This window comes from Hypomesus nipponensis, chromosome 24 (assembly GCF_054491055.1).
Source record: "Hypomesus nipponensis isolate SF chromosome 24, ASM5449105v1, whole genome shotgun sequence".
NCBI classification, from domain to species: Eukaryota; Metazoa; Chordata; class Actinopteri; order Osmeriformes; family Osmeridae; genus Hypomesus; species Hypomesus nipponensis.
The window spans coordinates 5043626-5062500 of NC_140384.1; the positions used below are offsets into that span (position 1 = coordinate 5043626).

At 51.8% G+C, this 18875-nt stretch overlaps 1 protein-coding gene across 1 annotated transcript in view; it reads left to right on the top strand.

The window, feature by feature from the left end:
* mctp1a (multiple C2 domains, transmembrane 1a) overlaps positions 1-18875 on the top strand; it is a 71119-nt gene that overhangs the window by 33180 nt on the left and 19064 nt on the right. The window contains exons 14-15 of the mRNA XM_084690524.1: positions 6382-6498; positions 16501-16557. Coding sequence (XP_084546650.1) covers positions 6382-6498; positions 16501-16557 — 174 coding nt within the window. The remainder of the gene's footprint in view (positions 1-6381; positions 6499-16500; positions 16558-18875) is intronic.

Genomic DNA, 18875 nt, shown 5'->3' on the forward strand with positions numbered 1-18875 from the left:
TGTAAATCAGATTTTACATGTTGGTAATAATATAGAGAAGGATCTAGAAATCTCATCTGAGGAAAAAGCAGGCGCAGTAGGGCCTCAGTCTACATCGTGAGCCCCGCCCCGGCACATACAGTTTCATTCACATCCTGGAGGTGTTTCGCATGTTCACACTGTGTGTCTGGGCCAACGGTAAACTCCATAAAGGCCCTGTCCCCACTCTGTCCTGTTAAAAACAGGCACAAACAGACACCTGTTAAAAACAGACACTGTCAGAGAGAGAGCGAGAGAGAGCGAGAGAGAGCGAGAGAGAGCGAGAGAGAGCGAGAGAGAGCGAGAGAGAGAGAGAGAGAGCGAGAGAGAGCGAGAGAGAGCGAGAGAGAGAGAGAGAGAGAGAGAGAGAGAGATCGCGAGAGAGAGAGAGAGAGAGAGATCCCCTCTCCCTGGCTCAGCCTTCCCACCCTCTAGTGTCACCCGTGTGGGTGAACCTTCCTGAGCGCGTGATGTTAGGAGTCGGTACTATCAACCAGAGCCGTATAGGGCCTCTCCTCCTCCACAGGTACTCCCTCACCCCCCCTTCCCTCTCTCCCTCCTCCCTCGCTTTGAGAGGCCGCTTAATCACTTCACTCATCTCCTTAAGTGGCTTTTTATGGGGGGCCATCTGGCTAAGGTGGAGTGTGTGTGAGTGTATAGGTGTGTATGTGTGTCGGCGTGTGTGCATAGGTATGTGTGTGCAGGGCCCTGTGTGTGTGTGTGTGTGTGTGTGTGTGCGTGTGCATAGGCTATATGGCGTGTGTGTTTGCAGCTGTTCTACACAGCTCTGCTTCTCTCGCTGGCGAGGTGACGGACAGGGAGAGCGTTGGTGTTGTGGCAGCCCGGAAACATCTCAATCTCTGCCCGACAACGTGTGTTGTGATGAAGTAGTCGCGTTGTACTGTAGATACTGTATACGCCGTGTGTATGTATGCACACACGCACGCACACTCACCCACACACAGACACACACTTCCACACGCACACAGACTCGCTCACTCCCTTCAGTAATGTAATCTGTCCGAGTGTTAGATTGGTGTGCAGACAGCTCCAGTCTGCCAAGCTAACGGGTACAAATCCTCTCTCCTCCTAGTTCGGAGTTTGTTTTAAAGTGCCGTCCCACCCTCCCCTTCTATCACTCCTCCTCTCCCCCCTCATCTCTTTCCATCACACTCCTCCTCCTCCCTCCTCTCCTCCTCCTCCCTCCACTCCTCCTCTCCTCTACACCCCGCTCTTCTCCTTTCATTCCCCCCCCCTATCTGCTTCCCCAGCCACATGCGCGACTCCGCCATTAGCGCCAACTGCGATTAGAGTCGTGTGTGTGTGTCTGCGCGCCAGGTAACCGAGCACACCCCCCACACCCCCCCACCACCGCCCAGGCCCGACAGAGAGGCAGTCACCGTGGTAGGACCGCCCCCGGCGTTGGCACAATGGGGCAGGGTTGGGTTTCCCCCCCCCTCCCTCCTCCCCACATCACGGGGGGTGTGTGTGTGTTTCTGCAGGTGTGTGTTTGTGTGTCCCGTGTCTGAGAAGAGAGGGAGGGGGGGGGGGGGTTAATCGTCTGTTTCCTCTCGCTACCTGAACACCTGCAAGCTGAACCCACTCCCTTCCCTGCCTCCCTCCCTCCCTCTCTCCCCCTCTCCCTGTTCCCTCTCTCGCTCCCTCCTGTCCTCCCTCCCTCCATGGGAGCTGGGGCCGGTGTTGGGTTTAGTCCTCTGCTCATGCCAGCTCTCCCCGCGGGCCCCTGAAAGACAAGGCTGTTTTGGCTCCAGGGACCTCAGGCCTCAGCGACTCTTCCTCCAAACAAATTTGCCGTAACTTTATCTGCAATTGGGCCCTGAATTGGGAGCAAATAGAGGCTGCTTTGTGAGTCACAGGAAAGGGTGAGGGCAGGGGGGGGGGCGGCTGGGGAGGCAGGGGAAATGATACCAGGGTCTTTTATGTTGGGCAAAGTAGGACTCTTATCAGTGGGAGCGCCCAGACAAGAGAGCTACTTCTGCAGGAAACTGGAGCACCTATCACCTGCTTTGCATTTAGATAAAAATTCACCCTGCAAAAAAAAGAGAGAGAGCAACCTATCGGATGTGTGTGTGTGTGCGCGTGCGCTTGTGTGTGCTTTAGAGCGACATACACACAAACATGCACAAGGCATGCCTACCTCACAAGTTCCCTTCAAAATTCCTTGCTTGACTCGTGTTAAGAACAAAAAACTGCCCTTTTACTTTGAACGCCAGGAAGGCATCGTTGCCCTCAGCAATTGGCAGGGAAAGCGTCGACAAAAAATACCTCAGCTGCCTTGATTGGTAGAAAGTTGGACAAAAAGTTGTTGGACGGCTTGTAAAGAAAGTTCAGAATGTGTCATTGCTGAAAATATTGCGTGTGGGGGTGTTACGGTTCACTGTATTTAGCAGAGTGGTGATGCTGTGATTTGGGAATCCACATTGTGATAGTCACTGAAATCCTAGTCATGTTTTTCATGATTGAATGGAAAGGTTCAACTTTTGTGACATTGAAGTTTGTTCAAGAAGAGTGTAGTCTTTGTGCAGTTCTCGGGCCACAGAGCTATACAGTCATGCAACGGATTCAACCAGGATATCTCCAAGTCGAGGCAGAAACAGCAGGGGGCAGTACAGCACCACAGATTGTGTGTGTGTGTGTGTGTGTCCACTCCAGAGAGAAGAGGGCACATTCCCACTCCTAGAAAGAACATCAGTTCTCAGTCTCCCCCTGCTTTCTGCTAACACTTAGTGTGTAGGAAGTGTGTGGAAGGAGATGTCATGAAGATAAAGAGGACTCACTTCTGAAATCCAAACTTTTGTTTAATTTCCTTCTGCGTATGTGTTTCCAGGCTCCCGTGATACGCGTTCACGGCTTGTCGCTCCAACCCAAGCTGCAAATACTTCATGGATACTAGAAATAATATGCCTGTTCCTAACTTTTAGTTTGGCCAGTTCAGATCACACTTGCACAATTTACAATTATTTGTTTTATTTTCCATGTGTTTGCAAAGAAATACATATGATTGTAACTCTATTTAACAAGCAATATGCTTACACATTGTGCTTTTCTTCTCGTTCATGTGGAATACCCTCTGTTCAGGTTTGAACAAGTAGGAATTTGTTTTACATGTCTATTTCTCTTATAGTGTAAATGAGATTCTACATTTTGGTAATAATATAGAAAAGGATCTAAAAATTTCTTCTTAGGAAAAAGCTTCTCAGCTTGTTGGTTCTATCTTTTTTTCTTCCGAGTTATTTAATTATTCACATAAGGAATTGTTTTTCATCCACGCTCCATTCACTGTTATTCAACAGAATATACCACTAATTAGAAGATCATAGTGTTCTTCATTTGCGAGACGAAAACTGTGAATCTTTGGGGTTGCTTTGCATGACAATCAGAAGCCGGTACACGTTTGCATCGTGTTTGTCTCCAGACGTGATGGCGTTTCTGGGTAACACTCGTCAGCGCAGGCACTTGTGTCCAGTCAGCCTCGGTCTCTCTCGGAGGGTCCAGCGCAATGGAAGTTGTGGTCAGTTATCTCTCCAGACTGGTTTGTGTCTCTCCAGCTCTCTCTACCTGCGCACGGACACACACAAAGCCCCCCTGCACACACACACACGCATGCACACACAGATATACACACTAAACTTCAGCTTCTCCATTTTACCTCCTGCTCTACTTAGGGAGAGAGAGAGAAAAAAAAGAAAAAAGAATCTCAATCTGTTTTTCTTCCTTTTTCACCGGTCACGGACCTTGGCGGCTGTCTCCGTCTCGTTCCTCCCCAGGCGGAGAGCCTCCACGGTGGGGTAGCGACGGGGGGCGGGACGTGCCCCCGCCCCCCCCCCCCCGGTCCCGGGAAAAGGTCCTGGCGCTGCGGGCCTTCTCTCCCCAGCCGAGGGGCAGCGAGACGGGGCAGGGCTGGCCTCGGCAGGGCCGGGGTGTTGGGTTCCTCCAGCTGTCAATCACAGCCTAGCCCACAGCTAGAATAACGAGATGGGAAGGAATGAGGGGGAACGACAGGTTAAATAACCGCAGGCTGGAGAAAACAAGATGGACACTGAGGAGACCTTAGAGCGGGAGAGAAGAAGGCACAATACCACGCTAGCGTGAGGTAATCAAAATAGAGGAGCTCAAAAGAGAGAAGTGGAGGAAAGAGTGCCCAAGAAGTATTTATATATCCCTGTGAAGTTATTTATAGGTGAAGAATCCAGACCCAGCAAAAGGCACAGGAGAGCCAAGTTGCTTTTGTTCCAAAGTGTTCTTTTATCGCCATTGCTTCGAGGCTTCCGCACGACAACATTCAACGTCTGTGTGCGGTTTGTCTGTGCCCATTATACGTCCCGCTAAACAGTGAAATAATCTTTTATTGCGGTGGGAGAGAACACGACTGATAGTGTTTGCCTGTATGTTTGATTGTGTTGGTGTGTGAGTGTGTTTGTGTGTGTGTGTGTGTCTGACTAAAGAATGCTGAGCTTACACCTAGCCAGTGGTGGCACTGTGGCTCTGCTGAAATATAGAGAAGTTGGAGAGCAGGTAATGGAGGCTGCTCGTCAACACTTCTGAATTATTGAGTAATATTTCTCCAATTCCCTGAACAGACCTTTATTAAAGTATGAAAACAGCAGGAGAGGGGGAGGGAGAGGAGGGAGAGAGAAGGGGTTGTTTGTGGCCTCTATGGCAGCATTGGTAGTGGACAAACATTGTAGATAAATACATTTAGCTCTGAGCATTATGCAGATGTGCTGGCCAATTCATTCCTAATGTATAATTTAGATCTTTGTTTGGTTTGTGTGCACAAATATCAGTTCATTTTGAATGAGTGTGAATGCGGTCGAGTCGGGCTTTAAGTTTTAAGTCGTTAGGAAAAAAGTTAAAGACGACTATTTGATTAGGATATGGATTTTGCGTGCGTGCTTGTGTGTTGCATGGTTTTAATGTAGAGAGGAAGAATCACCGAACGAACGGAGAGAGCTGACACTGTTCCAGCAGGACCTCCACACACACACACACACTCGCACACACACACGTAGTTCTGCCGTTTCCTAGGAAAACAGACAAGCAGACAGACTTAGCTACTCATGCATCATAACATCTCATCTGACTAAGAAGAGTTTGAATCCATCAAATTGAACTCCGACAGAGACATGGGATGACTGACCGCTACGTTGGTTAAGACAGTCCGATTTATCAGCTGTTTAATTTGATAGAGGGTAGGGAAGTTGAAAAATAAAACACTCCATTGTGAAGCACTGGCAACCGATGTGATTAATTTCTTTGAAATCTGTATGACAACACACATTTCAAGCCTTCTGCGAGGTAAGAAAAGAGTCCTTGAATTAGATTGATATGCATTGTTTGAAAATATGTTTTTAGCACATCACTTGCATTTTTATCCTCGTTGCCATTTGTAGTGATCTTATCCATTAAAAACACCTGGGGAAGCGTTTTCCCTGTAAAAAAAAAAAAGAGAAATAGGACAGATTAAGATAAATCGGTAGTAGTTTGGCATCTTTGACATATTCTTCCCAGCATCACTCTAACATGGGAGCGAAAATGCACGAATCTCTCCGAATGTCTCCTTAATAACACACAACCGAACACTGAGCAATTCAACACCGCGCAACGCGGCCCAGTTTCCCTGACCACACGTTCTCCCTGCGATCAGGTTCATTTACGTTTGACTGCGAGCCGTCGCAGACCCCACTGACACAGGGGTCTCTGCCACCTTTTCTTCTGGTGATGAGCGGGGCTGCTGGGAGGTGAGTCAAGGGGCAGATGGGTCTATAGGAGCTGGGGGGCAGGGGGGGCGGGGGTGGTGTTTGGAGAACTTGGAGTGACAGGGTTAGGGTCTCGGGGTGTGGATTGTGGGGAGGTCAGGTGCCGGACTGAGGGATGGCAGGCTGGGGGGGGGGGGTCAGTTTTGATTGGCTGCGGTTGAAACGCAAGGTGACCCCACGGCCTGGCGGATGACTGGCGTGGAGGGTTGAGCCGGTGACGCCTGGCACTCACCCCTCCTCGTCCCGGCCTGGCAGGTCGAAGGCCTGGAGGGTCACCGTGCCCCCGACCCAGGCGGAGAGGACGGCTCTCCCCCTCCTTTGTTGTCTCTCCGTCCATTTAAGGCTTCCTTTCTCTGGGTATATAGTCCTTCATACGTGGATGGAAATGGGTATTGTTTCTATTGAGACGCGTGCATCAGGGATCTCCGCTTTGGTGTTTGCCATGTGAGGTCAGTTACAGGTCTGCGACGCTCGAGTCCTAACCTTTTTTCCTTTTTGCTTTCTCTTTTTCATTCTTTCTCTCCGCTGCCTCTGTTTTGCTCTGTCCCTCTCTCTCTCTCTCTCTCTCTCTCTGTTTCTGCAGCTCTTTGTTCTGGTGGTGTGGAACTTTGAACTCTACATGATCCCTCTGGCGCTGCTGGGGATTCTGGCCTGGAACTACATCCTCATCGCGTCGGGGAAGGATACCAGGCAAGATGTGGTGAGTCGCCCTGCAGTATATCTACGCCTTTTCTTCCTCTCACAGTAATAATCCCCTTTCACGGCATATGGGGTGTCCTTATCCCTCAGGTTTGCTAGAACTTCTGTTTGGGTTTTATTTGATTTTGAAATAATTTTGTATAAAAAATAAATACATCATGGTTCACTAGCTGAAGGATCCCCCAAAATATGAAAGTGAACATACGTTCTCTCCTAAATATACAAAGTTGAGTGTATTTGAATCGAACGTTCCTCCAAGATTTTGTTGAATCCGGGGATTGTTGTAATCTCGCAACAACAAAAAAATTATAATCAGACGTTGAAATTCATTCAGTTGACTTTTTTTTTTTCTAAATTAAAGAAGAAGAAAAAAACTCCTGGTCCTCCTGCACTTTGAAGAATTGCATTTTCAGGTCTGTCCTTCCATATACTTTGAGGCAAAGAAGGCAGAAAATAATAGCTTGTCACCTTGAGCAACGTTACGCCACTTACCTGGGACTGTAGTATATTTATTTAATTCTTTATTTGTAATTTTTTTATCTCTTATTCCAATTAAACGATGTCAAAGCAATGTCATGGAGAAGTGGACATGTTTTAATCATGCATAAGCGTATTTGGAATGCAAGGAGAGGCAGACACTGGGCTGAAATCGGGGTGCAAGCGTGAACAATGAAGTGATTAATTTTAATAAGTGCCTATTCCAGACTTGGTCACCACTGCCCTTCTCTACTCTCTATTCTTATCAACACATATCTTAATTTTGCATTAGAATGCGGGTAAAGATTTGAAACAGGTAGATGCTAATGTAATGAAAAGTAGAACTGATTTTACATGCCATTTTTTAATAAGTAATTACGTGTAAGATATATACTTTCACTATGACTGAGTGGGTTAGAATTGGCTTTTGCTTAATTGTACGGCACATTTACATTTAAAGGAGCTTACCTCATATGTTGTGTTGTTTGCACACTTTTTTCATGTTGTAGAGTGGTCCTCTAGTTTTAGGGGTCTTTGTGCTAGTGTTGTTTGTGCGTGTTTAGCATCAGTTATACAGGGTGTGTGTGCAGAAAATACAGTTATGCAAGTTGTGTACTGCAAATGCCCTTAAAGATCCTGCCGTCGGTAGAAAAGAACTTGTCCCTTTCAAAGAATCAACACATTTTGGGCCAGAATTATCATGAACGCACAATGAATACAACTACCAAGTGTAATGATCCCATATACATAGTTTTAAATCAATACTTTTCATGACTAGTTACTTGTAAAAAGATAAAACCTCCGTCACTATTTGACTTCAAGTCTGAAGTTTACAACTCTACCAGTCCGTACCGCATGTTTGTATTTCTTTCCAATCCTGTAGATGGCGACATTGCTTGACGAAAAATGTCCAGACCTACAAAAAGGATATCATCTTTACTTTGCCTACAGTATATGCAGAATATCTACCCATAAGCATGTTCTCTTTTATGCACTTTTTAATTGAATTGAGGCAATAAAGATTACATATTCACGTCGTATGCCATCCACTTTAGATACAAATATGTACACCTAGTTCTCTTTCATGTGAAAAGACGCAGAATGCAATAAAGAGACAATCGCAGCCCACTATCTCAAGTACACAGGGAATTGTATTGGACATAAAAGGCATGTTAACACCACTCAGCAATGAGGACTTATGATCGAGGAATAACCCTCGGTAGCTAACATGCAGTCACTTCCTAGACGGCTCTCTGCTTCCTGTGGTTTTTGGGACGGCTCATTGGTGCGTGGTCCCCCCTGGGGGCCGGCCGGCCCGGCTCCAGGCCAGACAGCACCGGGCAGGTCTGAGGTTCATCCGGGTGGGCCCAGGTGGAGCGTGACGAGCCAGCCTCCAGGACAGAGCACCTGGCAGGGGGCAGGACCTTGTGTGGCTGGATCAGAGAGATGCCACCCTGGTCTACGGGGGGGGGGGGGGGGCTGAGAGGGGGCTCCTCCTCCTCTCCATCCATTGTTCTGCATTTTGACGATTGTAACCACAACAGATGAGTCGATGATGCAAAGCCTTGGGGGGGGGGGGGGGGTGATGGGGTGCTCTGGACAGGGGAGTGTGTGTTGGGGGGGGGGGGGGGGGTGAAGGGGTTCTGTTCGCCGCCACAGTAAACAAACAGTGAAGTCTGCTTCACATTAGCCTGGGTCTCTACAGCCTCTCTGATGATCCCTGGCCCTCACACACACTCCCTCCACCAGGGAAGTAGCGCCTGTGTGTGTGTGTCTCTGTGTGTCTGTGTGTCCCATACATATTTGGTAAGGGGTGTGTATACCATACTGCATATGAGAAAGTGGGATTAATTGTTTCAGATGATCGCCTCGCACACTCGATCCAACCCACTGAGCTCTCCCCCATGACTTCATGTCACAGGGACTACGTGCAGTTTGGCAAACACAAAGAATGTCCTCTGTAGGAAAGGAGAAAAAGAAATGGCCAATCTCTCAACCAGGAGCGTGATGATGCCTTGGGATAGGTAAAACTGGATGTGAAGAGCCGGTCTCCCACTCCTCTCCCTTTCTCTCGTCACCCCCCCCCCCCTCTCATCTCCACCTCCTTCTCTCTCTCTCTCTCCCTCTCTCCCTCTCTCTCTCTCTCTCTCTCTCTCTCTCTCTCTCTCTCTCTCTCTCTCTCTCTCTCTCTCTCTCTCTCCCTCTCCGTCTCTGTCTCTCTCTCCCCCCCCCCTCTCTCTCTCTCTCTCTCTCTCTCTCTCTCTCTGTCTCCCCCTCTCTCTCTCTCTCTCTCTCGGCGGCTGTCAGAAAGGGATGGGGGCTCGGCAGGATAGTGATGGTAGACAGGAGAGAGCCGGCTGGGTTCTAGTGAGGGGCCACACCAGGCAGACAGGCAGACAGACAGACAGACAGACAGACAGACAGACAGACAGACAGGCAGGCAGGCAGACAGGCAGACAGGCAGGCAGCGAGATAGTCATAGAAAAAAGTATTTTCACTTTACAATAATAAAAGCCATCTACACACAGAAAGACCTGTGCCACAGTCACAGTGGGCTGGCATATCCAACACACAGACACATCAGGAATACCCCAGAGCTCCTTCCCTCAATGCTTTTTCGACAATGTTTCCCTTCCTGTGTCTGGCTCAGGGGATAGCGGTTAGCATCAGTGTCTCAAGGCGCCCCAGGCGTTGTATTCGCTAACTTCTCCTTCGGTACTCATCCTCCTGCTCATCCTCTTCCCCCCCCCCCGCCCACCTCCTCCCCTTCCTCTCTCCGGAGCTGAAGTCACGGCCTTGACTCCCCCTCCATCGGAAGAGAAGGAGAAAGGGAAAGAGAAACTGGGGCCCTCTAATTGCTTTAAATAACATGAGAAATTAAAGTGTTGTGCCGCTCTGCCAAGGGTCGCCGTCCGGAAAGCCGCGGTTTTTCCGAGCAGTCTGAGATGAGGGTCATGCTGCAGGAATCCTGCTTGAAGTCCCTGGGAGTGGGTGGGTGTGTGTGTGTGTGTGGGCGGGGGGGGGGGGGGTGGTTGTCATGGGGGCTAGGGGGGTCTGGAGAACACAGTTTTTCATGGAGTAATGATGCCGTTGATCTGGTGGGATCCGCGCGAGGGTCCCGCCACCTCGACCCCAGGCCCTCGTCCTCAACTGGTAAACAAGCGAGGATCGTGGCCGGTCGTGTCAGACCACAGCTTGACACGTCCTCTGGCGACGTCCACACATCCTGGTCCACTTCCCTCTGCCGGTCCCTGATCCAGTCTCCCTGCTAGTCTCTCCAGTCTCCCTGCTAGTCTCTCCCTGCTCCCTGCTAGTCTCTCCCTGCTCCCTGCTAGTCTCTCCCTGCTCCCTGCTAGTCTCTCCCTGCTCCCTGCTAGTCTCTCCAGTCTTCCTGCTAGTCTCTCCAGTCTTCCTGCTAGTCTCTCCCTGCTCCCTGCTAGTCTCTCCCTGCTCCCTGCTAGTCTCTCCCTGCTCCCTGCTAGTCTCTCCAGTCTTCCTGCTAGTCTCTCCAGTCTTCCTGCTAGTCTCTCCCTGCTCCCTGCTAGTCTCTCCCTGCTCCCTGCTAGTCTCTCCCTGCTCCCTGCTAGTCTCTCCAGTCTTCCTGCTAGTCTCTCCAGTCTCCCTGCTAGTCTCTCCCTGCTCCCTGCTAGTCTCTCCCTGCTCCCTGCTAGTCTCTCCAGTCTTCCTGCTAGTCTCTCCAGTCTTCCTGCTAGTCTCTCCCTGCTCCCTGCTAGTCTCTCCCTGCTCCCTGCTAGTCTCTCCCTGCTCCCTGCTAGTCTCTCCAGTCTTCCTGCTAGTCTCTCCAGTCTCCCTGCTAGTCTCTCCCTGCTCCCTGCTAGTCTCTCCCTGCTCCCTGCTAGTCTCTCCAGTCTACCTGCTAGTCTCTCCAGTCTACCTGCTAGTCTCTCCAGGCTCCCTGCTAGTCTCTCCCTGCTCCCTGCTAGTCTCTCCAGTCTACCTGCTAGTCTCTCCAGTCTACCTGCTAGTCTCTCCAGGCTCCCTGCTAGTTTCTCCAGTCTACCTGCTAGTTTCTCCAGTCTACCTGCTAGTCTCTCCAGGCTCCCTGCTAGTTTCTCCAGTTTACCTGCTAGTTTCTCCAGTCTACCTGCTAGTCTCTCCAGTCTACCTGCTAGTCTCCCTCCGTCTCCTATCCAGAATGTGTTGTTGTTTTTTTTTCCGAAACGAGGAAGCGATCTGCGGGAGGCCGTCCCTGGCAGGGAGGGGGGGGGGGGGGGGGGGTCGGGCTCAGCCAAGCGGGGAGCAGCTCTCAGCTGGAATGGAAAAGCCATGGTGAAGCCTGGGGTGGGGGTGGGGGGGGTTGGTGGGTAGCTGTGTCTGCCGATAGAGCCATTGGCCCGGAAAATGCTTTAGCAGATGTTGTGAAGGTGTTAATTATAGCCCACACTGTCATGGCGCTGATACACTCTACACTGTGATGGCTCTTTTTCTCCCTATCGCTCTCCCTGGCCGGCGGGCAATTAGGCCTCTTCACTCTGCAAGCCTCTCCTCCCCTGCACACTCCTCCACTCTCCTGCCCTGCCCTACCTTCTCCTCTCCTCACTCCTCTCCTCACATCGCCCCCTCCTTTAGTCTCTGCTCCTCTCCCCGTTTCTCCTCTGCTTACTTCTCCTCTATTTTCCTCTCCTCATTTCTCCTCTCTTCTCCTCTCTTCTCTTCTCCTCTCTTCTCTTCTGTCCTCTATCCTCTTGTCTCTCCTCTCTTCTCTCCTCTATTCTCTCTCCTCTCTTCTTTCTAATTTCTCCTCTCTTCTCTTCTGTCCTCTCTTGTCTCTCCTCTCTTCTCTTCTGTCCTCTCTTGTCTCTCCTCTCTTCTCTCCTCTCTTCTCCACTCCTCATTTCTCTTCTCTCTGAGGATGATGTGGAAGCAGTCAATCCTCTCAGCCCGTTCCACCTCCTCTTCCTCCCTCCCCGGAACACCCCGGAAAGAGCTCGAAACAGACAGGCAGCCGCCACCGCTGCCAGGCGCTCCTCGGCACGGCACGCCGACGCGGCAGTCGGGTGACAGGTGACAAAATCAAAAAGGTCATGTCACTTTTAACTGGGAGCGCCCGTGCCCCCGCCGGCTTCTCCTGTGCCACCACCCCGCCTCCTCTCTGCTGGCGGGAAGGAGGCGGGGCTGAGAGGGGGGGGGGGGGGGGCTGGAGGGGGGAGGGGGGGCTGGAGGGGGTAGGCACTGTGGCACCCCCTCCCTTCCTCATCGTCAACCTCTCTGACTGTCTCTGCCAGCCGCGTGACAGCGACGGCTCGTCTCCCCTTCTGCCACGCCGAGGCCCCCTTGTTGTCGTCCTGTCTCCGCTTGTTTGGCTCGCGTCGCGCTTGTTTCGGGAATGTTTGCGGGTGGGGTGGTGGGCGGGGTGTGGTGGGGGGGGAAGTGAGCGTGTGTTTTGTTTTTTTGCCGCGTGTTTTTCTTTTCCTGTCAGTTTGTGTGTACGCGTGCGTGTGTGTCTTTGGGGAGTTTAGACATTAGCCTAGAGCTTTGGATTATGTTGTGACTGGAGCCTGATAGAAGATTCTCCAAAGTTTGAAAATCTTCTCCTTTGTCCTCTAGTTTAACTGATCTGTATCGCAGAGAACCAGAACTGACATACAGTCAGACATGCCCCGCCTTCCCTCTCCAGAGCGATCAGCTTGTGATTGGCACAGGGGTCTGCTCCCTGCTCTCATGAATACAGAGCAGCCCCCCCTCTCACCCCACCCGGCAGCACCAGGAGCACCCCAGCCCTCACCCCTCAATGCCCCCTGCTGAGGGGGCCCGGGCTGGGTCAGCGCAGACTGAAGGGCCCCCCCCCGTGAAGCCGGGGCTCTGACAGCTTGTGAAGGGCCCCGCCCGGGTCGGTCAGACTCTACCCACCGCCCTTATCTGCCTAGCCCTCCCTCCCTCCCACCCACCCCTCCCGCTCCTCAACTCGTCCCTGCTCTCCTCACCCGCCCTCCTCCACAGCCTCCGTCTACACACACACACACACACACACGTAGTGCATACCAAGCAGGCTGCAGAGTGTGGTCTGTGCCGGCCTGGCGGCGGGCAGCTGGAGAGGTTAAAACCCTCTCACGTATCAAAGAAAGAAAGGAGGAGGAGGAGAGGGGGGGGACGGGGGAAAAAAGGAGAGTATATCTTCATGTTGGGCGGGATGTCTGCTTTGGCGTCAATTCCCCCAGCGGCTGTCATTGGGAAGGTTAGAAGTGAGGGAGCACAGATAGTGGGATTCAGCCGGGCTTATGCTGGTGGGGGGGGGGGGATGGAGAGAGAGGGAGGGAGGGAGAGTGACAGTCTGTTTGTGAACCAGTTCAGGATCTATGTCTGGTTGTCTGGTACACGCGCGCGCACAGAGTTTTGGACTCCACACTTTCCCTGTCTCTCTGGAAGGTGAGAGTTAAACCCCACCGCGTGTCTCAACCTTGTACCACATCAGCTCCATGCACATTGATACAACACACCACCTCTCGGTCAACACATTGGCCTCTATTACGCCTTGTCCACCTGCGTGCGTGTCTGACTGTGTGTGTGCACAGCCCCACTCCTCCAGGGCAAGCAGGTGACAGGAAGTCGCCCCAGGTGTGTCATAAGGACCAGGGGACAGGAAGCAGGGTGTGGCTGTGGCTCTGACCCCTGGTCTGCCTGAAGCCAGCAAACAGTTAGTAAGCTGCTGGAAACCTGCTCTCCTGCTCCCAGACCTACACAGACAGCAGCTCTCTCAACGTCACACATACACACACACACACACACACACACACACAGGGGCCTGACGCTGTACCTTCAGCCTGTATACTTTCACTGGTACATGTGTTTTGCAAATCTCCTCTGCAATTTTTAAACCTGTATCATTTGTCAGCGATTTGAATCGGTTGAATATGTTAATCTCCGCCGTTGTGGAGGAAGGCTTGAATAGTCTCCGCGGGCCATGCCAGCAGTGGGCCACACTGTCCACAGCCAGGCTTGGGAGCCGTGGTTTGTAATGATAGCAATTCAAGGTGAAACGATAAGACGGTGTGGGTGTGTGTGAGGGGACGGCCACGACGACAACGATGCGATTCTCCAAACGCGCTTCATGGCACTGGCCCTCCTCTGCCCCTGAGGTAAATGACGTCCTCCCCAATCAGAGCGTGTTGACCTACAGCAATCGCCGGGGCAGATCTCCACCCGTCGCTTTCCCTATGTCACACACGTTCCGCTCGTGGTAAACAAGACCCGTTCTTCTCCTCCTCACAAGGCGAGAGAGAGAGAGAGAGACTGTATTATTCCATTGGCGTTTGTCTCGAGGTCATACTTCCCGGGTTCAGAGGTCGTTCTCTTCGGGGGCGACCCTGTGTTGCTGGACACACTAGTAGGGCGCGGCAGTACTCACTCAGGACAGAGCCACAGGGGTACTGAGAAGCAGGCACCAATAGGACTGGGGGGGTTTTGGATCCTGTGACAAACATACGGGTTGGGACTTGGTTAACTGAGGGCTCACGCCTGTCTGCTCGGAACGTGAACGGAATTTCTCTCCCTCGAACCCTCGTCTCCGGTTGCCGTCGGCCGCACCGTCTACGAGTCAAACCGCGACCCGGCGCTGAGCGCTTCGCCGTGGGCTGCCAGTCCGTCTGTTGGATCGTGAGATGCTCTCACTCGCATGTACACGCGAGCCCTCGAGTGCACACACACACACACACACACACGCAACGACAACTAACTCTAAAGCCGGCACTGACAACGATCTCCTCTCCCCACTCAACTCCACAGAGTTGAACTCGTCTTTGTTTTTGTGGCAAGCTGTTTTTACATAAGAAGCTTAGACCAGCCGCACACTTTTTGTTTGTCGGTTTATTGCAATAAAACACAAAGGGACAAAAGCCATTGTCTTTTAAGTAATGATTTTTGGATTTCATGAAACAAGTTTCTGGCAGAGGGGGGAGGGGGAGGAGTCTGGATGCCGAGAGACGATGAAGGCAGCTCAAGGACAGCTGCAGGTTTTATTTTATTTTTATGATACAGTTGTTTGTTGATGGAAATACAGAGCACATGACCTTGTGGCTTTGATGTGTGATTGACAGGGCGGGTGGGGGGGGATGGGGGGGGGGGGCACAGATGAGAAATAACAATCTGCTCTCGCGGCATCCGTTGCACAGGCGTGAGGCAGCGACAGTGGCGCCTCCGCTGTCTTGCCTGTCCACCCTCCTCTCTAGTTTTCCGTTTCTCTCTCTCTCTCTCTCTGTCCCCATCCTCTCTCTTTCTGTCTTTCTCCTTTGACCTCTCTCTCTCTCCTCTCTCTCTCTCTCCCTCTGTTTCCCAAACCCCTCCCCGCTCTCTCTCCCCCCTGACCTCGGCCCCGGTCCCTCCGACGCCGCACAAAGCGGATCGGGGCGCGCTCCGACGTGCGTTTGCCGTCAAACAGAACCCCAGGAGCCCCGTACGCCGTGTTTGAAAAGACTGATTGAAAACACCGACTGAGGACTTGGGTCTGTGTGAACTGCCACGGTGTTGTGGTAAAGCGAAAGGCCGGGCCTGTATCGCGAAGGTCGACCCAGCTCTGCACGCTTCTTTGCTCACGGAGAGGCAAGGGCAGCACTCGCCTCAAAGCATCCTTTCTTCCTGCACCTACACTCTCCTGTCTGAGTGGGAAGATGTGTCCTTTTTATTGTCTTACACCCTTCCTCTCTCTCTCTCTCTCTCTCTCTCTCTCTCTCTCTCTCTCTCTCTCTGTCTCACTCTCTCTCTCCCACGTATCAAAGGAAAAAATACTTTTTTTAAGCCCTGGGAATGTTATCAAGTTCAGTGAGTGCGCACGTATGCTTGTGTGCTCATCTGCTTGTGCGTGTTTGCGTGCACAGTACAGAATGTGTGTGTGTCTGTTCATTCCTGTGTGTGTGTGTGTGTGTGTGTGTGTGTATTTGTGTTTTGTACGCGTGTAGAGTATGAGCATGTGTGTTTGCACCGCTGAGAGTTCGGGTCAGGGACAGGGTGCTGGTTGTTGGGAAATAGCTGTTGTTGTTCCATCTGTTGTGGACCACTGGAGCACATAGTTGGTGTTCTCTGTCACTGGGCCCTCCTTGCTGGGGGCCAATCCCCCCCCCCCTCCCGCCCCCCACCCCGCACCCCCCCCCCCCCTCCCCAGGACAGATAGAAGGTGGCACGGATAAGAGGGGAAGGCTAAGTGCTTAGTGTACACCACCAGTATCAGTCAGTCATTAGTATTCTAGTAGTCTGTGAACGACTGGGATTGAACCTTTTGACTGGGATTGAACCTATTGACTGAGATTGAACCTATTGACTGGGATTGAACCTTTTGACTGGGATTGAACCTTTTGACTGGGATTGAACCTTTTGACTGGGATTGAACCTATTGACTGGGATTGAACCTTTTGACTGGGATTGAACCTTTGTACGTCAGGACCCAGTTCTAGTTGCGAGTGATAGTCAAGGTCACTCATTAAGAGGGTGGGCAATAAACCTGCCTCTGTTCAATGTGCCATCATCAGTCAGATGTTTGCCCTACTTAATGTATTTTGGTCTCTCTCTCTTTCAGCAGGCGATGGAGGACTTGTTGGAGGACGAGGATGAGGACGAGGACAGAGATGACAAGGTCATTATTCCTGTTGTCAGGGGACGCCCTCTCTCATGGGTGACACCGTTGCACACACTGGAAGTCCAAACAGACACAGGCAATGACTATCTGTGCCTAGCCCTCTTCACCAGCCCGACAGAACTCCTACACACACGCGCGCGCACATACACAGGACCTCAAAACAAAATAAAACAACTGTAGAGACTCCCCCTTCCGAGACCACACGTATTCATGACGAAGCGTTTTCACTTCCTGTTGACATTTTGTTCGGCCGCGCTCCTCCTCTGCGTATCTCCCCCCCCCCGCTCGCCCCAGCCACACCCGAGGGCCGCTGTCGCAGCTACTGGAAGAAACGCTCCCGTATAAAGGGCTTAGTTAGCTATTTAGGACCATTCACTCGCCCCTTTTATCCCGCCATAAAACAACATCTGCGCTCGTAGAAGCGATCGGGTGACAACAGGTGGCCCCGCTTTACGGCGGCCGCTCGTTTGAATACGCCGGAGACGGCGTCGACGCGAGGCCGACGGGCCTTTGTCGTTCCCGGAGAGGAGCCCGTGGTCCTTTGGACTCGGCCGTGTTGTTTGATGCGGGACGTGGTGAGGGCGCCGGGGACCCACAGTGTTCTTTTACTCTCCTTCACAGCCTCTTTGAGAGAGCTCCAGAAGGCCGGTCTGGGATCACAGGGGGTTAGAACAGCAGATCTTTGGTGTAGTCAGTCCACATGTGCCACTGCCTTATCACCCCCCCCCCCACACACACACACGCACACACACACACACCCTGCCTCCGTAGCGCGGAAGGAAACGTTCCACAGCCTCACAGTTCCTAGCACGCACCGGGCGACAATTGAAGATACGCCATAAGCAACCTTGAATCTTTTTATTTATTTTTCTTCTATCCTCCTCCTTCTTCTTTGCTCTATCTCTCTCCCTCGGCCCTTTTCTTCAACAGCATTTCCTTCCTCCCCTCGGGGGGGAAAGGAGAAAACGTGGCGTTTGAAAAGATGCAGATTATAAGAAATACATTTGGTAACTTTCATATTGAAATGAGTGAGCTAGCCGGCTCCCCGTCCACGGTCTGACGTAGGGCCAGAACTGATTATTCCACATTAGAGGGCCTTGCTCTCTGAGCGCACACAGGGCTGGGGCGGCGGATAGCACAGCCACCACAAAGGCTACAATTTACCAACTCAGCCTTCATACATTTTGATCTATTGCTCCCCTCGACTGTTACCATTTCATTTGAGCTGTAGGGAACTTGAAAGGGGGTGTATTTTCCCTCTTTATCCCCCCCCGCCTACCCCCCACCCCAATCTCTCTCGTCCCCCTACGCCCTTCCCTCCTTCTCTCCTTTTCTCCCTCCCTCACTCCCCCCCCCCCCCCCCCCCTGTCCCCCTCCTTACAGACACATTTTCTTTTCTTCCACCCTCATCCCTGGTTAAGTGCACAACAAATGGAGTTTTGACGCTGAACAAATTTGTCTTTTACATCCCCCCCCACCCTCCCATATGCCCCTCACCGCCACCCCCCCACCCCTCAGGTATAGAAAAGGACCTGACGCTCTCATTACCCCTGGTCTGTGCTCCCATAGTTCACTATGAAGGTCGGGTCAAGGAGTGGAGGGGTGGGGGGGTGGGGTTACACACACCTCAGAGAGAGAGGGAGGGAGGGAGAGAGATTGAGGGGGGGGGGGATGAAGAGAAAAGATTAATAAGCCAAGGACTCGTTTTAATTGAACCTGAAGCATATGTTGCAAGTACGCCCAATCCGTCCCAGATGTGGCGATGCGCCCCCCCTCACCACCAGGCAGCTATTAGCTGGGTGACCTTTGCTCCGGGGGCTAAATGGAGTATTACACGGCAAAAAAAAAAAAAAAAAAAAAGACGAGCGAAGCACCTGTTTTGGATTGCGGAGGGAGGACCCCCGCGGGCTACTCTGCCCCGGACACCGCAGCTGTTTTCACTTGCCGGGATGTTGGGCAATCGTCGAAAGTGTCTTTCTTGTGAGCCAATGCTGATATTAGTCACTTGCTCTCGATGGACGCCATGCGTCCGGGCTAATTGATGGGGACGCCTGAGCTGTTAAAGCAAAACGGACACCTGAAGGGGAATGAATAATCGACCTGAACTCAAGACTTCTCCTCCTGCACCCCCCCCCCCCCGCCCCATCTGAAGGTGATGTGTGCGTGTGTCACCTTAATTCAAGCCAGAAGGGCACGCGCATAAACACAGACGCAGTCGCACACACACAAGCACACACACGCCAGGGACCAAACCATCCCCAGAAGAAGAAGAAGAAAAAAAAAACACCAAAGAAGAAGAAAAAAAAAGCCCATTC